Genomic DNA, 5,593 nt, shown 5'->3' with positions numbered 1-5,593 from the left:
AAATCGATTAATAACATAATGTATATGTTTTGTGTTCCTTAAAATATAACATGTTTTCCGAATAAAGTAATCGTTGAAACAAACTAATATTCGAATGAAGTTATTCGCCGTCGCCGCTTTGTGCGGGTAAACGGCTAGTATATATATATATATATATATATATATATATATATATATATATATATATATATATATATATATATATATATATATATATATATATATATATATATATATATTGTTGGTTTATCAAGATTGTATTGTAGTTTTGTTTAAAAGAACAAAAGAAAGATTACGTTTCATTAATTAATCTTATTTCTTAATGATTATCAAGTAAATTATTAAACTGATATAAAAGAAGTACATAATTAAATTTGAAAGGAGAACATGTCCAGTAAGATTTTGCGGTGATGTGTTTTAAGAATAACAAAACATGTCTTCCACATGGTTACTTTGCTTTTCTTATTCCACCCCCTCTGCAACAACATAATTTCATATTAAACTTACAACTTCCAAACATGAAATACATTTAACAAGAACAATAACCAGTTTCGATTTCTATTCTCTAGAGAGCAAAATGGCCCACGGGTTATGTCTTGAAAATCTTAAGATCATGATTTATATCACGATATCTTCAGTGTTGCTTATATTGTTCATACAAAGTCTACACCGGAAAATTCCCTCAATTTCCATCGAAGAATTCTATGTTAATACCCTTAACAACACCGCTACCGGAAACACCACAGCCACCCCCACAACCAAGAACACCACCATCTACTTTGATCTTAAGCTTGACAACCACAATCCGGTGGGAGTGTATTATCGTCCAATGAATCTTACTTTTTCTTACTTTCCAAACAAAACCACCAATAGTAGTATCCCCTTAGCTGTGTACACTTTACGTGGATTTCATCAAGACCATCACAAGGAAAAGCACGTCCGTGACACGGTGATGACGGGTGGAATGATGGTGCAGCCTGGTGGTGGGAGTGTGGTGGTGATGAGGGTGGATTTGGTTGGCAGGGTTAAGTTCAAGTCTATTGCGCAATGGAAGCGGTCGGTGGTTGTGGGGATAGACGTGGAGGTTGATGAATTCACAGGCGAAAAGCTTAAGAAGAATAGCATCAAGCTGATCCCTTCTGGTGCAGCACAGGTGGTAGATTGGATCATCTGTCTGCCGGCGCCGGCGGTGACGTTGCTTATACTTACTTGTTCTTTTAATTTAATGTTTCTTTAAGATGTGGTTATGTTAACACTTTTTTCCAGATATAGCAAACATTAATGTCCATAAAATGAGGGCCATTTGTTTTGGTTTTTTATTCTAGAGTTGACCAGGTTAGTGATTTGAAATTAATGCATGCTAGTTAAAGCTAAAAATATGTCAAACTTGCATTTCTATATCTTTTGTTTTTTTATCAAATGATATTTTAAATATGAGAAAGATGAAGAAAAAGGTTTTTCTGTGTACAAAGAAGACAAAACTACATCATTTGAAGATTTTTGCATATGGCATATATAATGGAATAATGGTATGGTACGTATGGATGACATAGGAAATAATTGACGTTTTCTTAGTTTTAATGAATTTGAAGGCAATGAATTAGTAAACTATGATACCTTATTTTATAAGATAATAAATAAATTGATAATGTTTCCGTTTCGATGAATTGAGATACGACTCATGAAGGGCTTTTGTAAATGTGGGACTGTACTCTCATGGCCTTTTCATTTAGCTTATACTTGAAAGTTACTATCCTGCATGCTTTGCGGGGAGTCTACTCATCGTTCTTAACTCGGATATGTAGCAGGCAGGATTGCTTACCAATTTAACAAAGTTTAACCCACAAAAAATTTAGCTCGATAGAAACGTACATAGCCCACTTAAATTTGACTAAGCAAAACTTTTTTATTATGTACCCTATTTCCCAATTTTCTTTCTTTACCGTTGCAGCGAGGTAAGAAATCGCAGACACACACATGAGTCCTCTTTTTCTTCTTCTTGTTCTTGTTCTTCTTCTTTGTCCGAAAATTTGGGGCTGTTTTGTAAAAAGAATAATTATTACATATTAGTTTATAGTTTATTAGCTTATTGGTTTATAAGTTAATAAGTTAGAGGGAGATAAGTTATGAAAAAATGACTTATTAGCAGTTTGTCACAGCTATAAGTTATTTTTATTCAAACACTTTTTTTAAGTTATAGGTATGGAACCACTAATAAGTTAATAAGTTGTTTTGTCAAACACCCTCTTTGTATGGGTCGTGGTTCTAGTTTGGTCGAAGAGATGGTATCGATGGTTTGTTGTTTCTGGTATAACAGAAAGTTAGGCGATGGTGGCGATTTGCATTATTGGTGGTTCACAGTGGAGGTGAAGATCGAGGTTGTAGTGTTTGAAACCGGATGAGATGGGTGTGGTATTTAGTTAGTGGTGTAATGTCATCGGGGTTGTGATTGGTAGTCAATGTCGTTTGTTTCTGGTGGGGCTGTTTTGCATTATCATAATCCGTTAAAGGAGGTGGTACAGTGGTGATGATTTTTCTCGGGAAAAGAGATAAGGTTCAGTTGATGGTTAACGAAGAAAGAATTAGCATTGGCGGTGGCCTCGGTAGGTAATGATGGTGATCTTAGCCCCGATGGTGCTGGATTTGGAACTGAGATAGGGATAGGTGGGTATGAGTTTTTTCACGAAAATAGGAAGTTTTAGATAGGATGCAAGAATAGGCGGTGCAGAGTCGATGAGCCTGGTGCGATCCTGCTCCGGTCGGGTACTAAATAAGTGCCAATGGCTTTGGTTTTTCAGCAAAACATGTGAGGTTTGATGGGTTGTGTGGTTTGGATCATGGTGACTCACATAAGAAGATGTCGTTGACTTGAAACTAGGACTTGAAGTGTATGAACATACATGGTTTTGGTAGTTAAGAGGGTAGGGATTAAAGATGCTCATATTCTAGTAATTTCTTGTGGCAGAATTCAGAAAACATAAACATAAAATTATACAGTTAATTTTCATTTTCAGATAATAACCATCCCATTAATACATCTAAAACTCTAAACTAAGATATTTCATTCCAACTTTTAAGTGGCCATCCAAGTGTGAAGATAACCAATTTTTTTTTTTTACCGAAATCAGTTTTCTAAAAATCGATTTGGCTTTAAATCATTTTTATTGGTTTTGCTTAAGTCTAACTACTTTTGATCGGCATTTTGGGTTTCAAAGGGATAATTGGTCTAAACTGTTTTGATTATGGATTAACGGCTTTAAATAAGTTTTTAGTTAATATTGTAAGGTTGGGCATTATAATCCGACGAGTCAAACTGATTTCACACTGATATATCAATGTCAGCATATCAATCGTTGACCATGACTTCTCACGAAAGAGTGAAGATTATTTTTGCAACTAAGTTCCAGATCTGTTATCTTTGTGATAAGATCTTTTATTTGTATAGTTTATTATCATTGTATAGTTATATTTAAATCCCTGATTTGTAGGGATTTCGTATTCTAGAATAGTTCATCCTAGTATATAAGTTATGTTAGTGTTCTTGTAAAAACTAGTTGCTTGGTTTTTGATTACTTTGTGTTCTTTATTGCTTGATATTTTTTATTACGATCCTTCAGTTGGTATCAGGGTAGGTTTTGATTACATCAAGTAATGTCAACTTCCACTGGAGCTTTTAAACCTACTATCGCTTCAACATCTGCAAATAAAATCTCATTATTCGATGAAAAGAACTTTGCTATGTGGAAAATCAAGTTCATGGTTGTTCTCGAGACCATGGATTATATAATAATGGACATCATCTCTAAAGGTCTACATATTCCAGTTTTTCAAGAAACTAAAGATGGTGTTGCTCGTGAATTGAAAAAAAAACACATGTACATGCTTAACCTGAAGATGGCAAGAAGATGATCAATTTGGATGTCCGTGTGCGCGCTGCTATGAGAAATTCTCTTCCTTATGATATATATCAGCTGGTTCATAACTATGTTTCAACCAAAGAGATTATTGATACGTTAAGTGTGGCTTATAAAGGAACTGATGAAGTTAAGGCCACCAGGGAGAACAGTCTGAACATGAAGTATGAACAATTTTTCGCATACTGGAATGAATCCTTAACTCAAACTTTTAATCGTTTTCATTGTTTAATTAATGATATGTGAAGATCTGATATACTCAAGCATGAATAGGTCGTGGTACATAAGTTTTTAGATTCCCTAGATGATAAGTGGGAACATCATTTTGATGTTCTAAAAAATAGTGAGAAGATCAAAACCATGGATCCTTGACTTTACGTAACTCTGAAGAGACAAAAAATTGAAGTAGAGAGATTATGAATGGAAATTTCACAGACAAATCCTTTTTCGTGTTTTCCAAGAAGACTAGATTTATTCCTAAAAATGAAAAAGATGTCTCTGAAGAAGAACATTACATTGATTTATCTTCAAGTTTTGTTATGATTGTGAAGCATTTTGGCAAGTTTGATGAGAAGAAGTTCAGTAAACAATGGAATTCTCAGTCCAAAATCAATCCACCAGTGTCTAGAAATTTGATGCTAGTAGCTCCAGGAAGTTTGTTGTTGAAAAGAAAGATGAAGGAAAATTCTCCAACTATAAAGGTGTTGATCACTTTGCTCGGTATTACACGTTTAACAAGAATAACACTAAGGAATAATCCTATGAGACATATTACAAGAGACTGGTGGCTTCCCTAAAGAAGCAAAACCTGGAATTTGAAGTCTTGATCAATGAGTGAGTAGACTGGTTTGAAGAAGAGGAGTCCTCCAGTAAAGAAGCTAAGAAAGATGTATGTCTGATGGAATTCATTGATGAGTCTTTCACTGATGTATTAAGAAGCAGCTCAAGCACCTTTGATACAAATATTTCAAAAGTTGGCATTGACTCAAGGGCTTCGAATTAGGATTCTTCCTCTTTGTATCACGTTAAAAACTTTGCAACCTACTCTAATAATGAAAATTCTTACATGTTTGAGTATTTGTGTTTTGACCTTTAAAAATATAATTAGGATATTCAAAAGCTTAAACATAAAATTGAATCTTTGAAAAATGATATTTCAATACGTAAGAAGTCTCTTTCCTTGATGAGATCTAAATTCCGAGCTGAGTCTCTCACAAATCATGAACTAATCAGTGAGAAAGACTCTTCTCAACGTCTTGCTCAAAATTGTTAAAGTATAATTAAGAATTGGGTTTATTCTCATTTCAAAACATCTAAAATAATTAATGATTAAATTCCTAATCAGTGTGAAAAGATAAATGGTTGAAACATTGAAGAAGTAGTTGAAATTTTTAAACAAATAGAAACTAAACCAAGTTTTCCAACACCAACTGAGCTTCTTCATGAATACAAAACTAAATTTGTAAGCAGTGGTTTTATAGATCACCAATACCTTATAGACAAATATTGTGTAACAAAACCTGATGGACTTGCCACTTATGTTACTCCTCTAACTATTATAAACCCTTCTGTAAAACCCCCTAATCGTGAATATGTAAGTCCTAACAATGCTACCTTAATCAAATTTTCCATCTCCAGTGGTGAAATTCATGTTGTCAAAGATGTGTTGTGTGACTTTC

General features: G+C 33.9%; 1 protein-coding gene across 1 annotated transcript; it reads left to right on the top strand.

Annotated features, from left to right (window-relative positions):
• The first annotated feature begins 485 nt into the window (after nucleotides 1-485).
• LOC145033363 (uncharacterized) lies at nucleotides 486-1,351 on the top strand. Its single transcript, XM_078982005.1, has one exon. The coding sequence runs from the start codon at nucleotides 578-580 to the stop codon at nucleotides 1,235-1,237; it is 660 nt and encodes a 219-aa protein (XP_078838131.1). The 5' UTR covers nucleotides 486-577; the 3' UTR covers nucleotides 1,238-1,351.
• The last annotated feature ends 4,242 nt before the right edge of the window (nucleotides 1,352-5,593 follow it).

This window comes from Lactuca saligna, chromosome 3 (assembly GCF_052625555.1).
Source record: "Lactuca saligna cultivar CGN05327 chromosome 3, ASM5262555v1, whole genome shotgun sequence".
NCBI classification, from domain to species: Eukaryota; Viridiplantae; Streptophyta; class Magnoliopsida; order Asterales; family Asteraceae; genus Lactuca; species Lactuca saligna.
The sequence above is the reverse complement of the archived record's forward strand: the minus strand, read 5'-3'. Positions and strand labels throughout refer to the sequence as shown.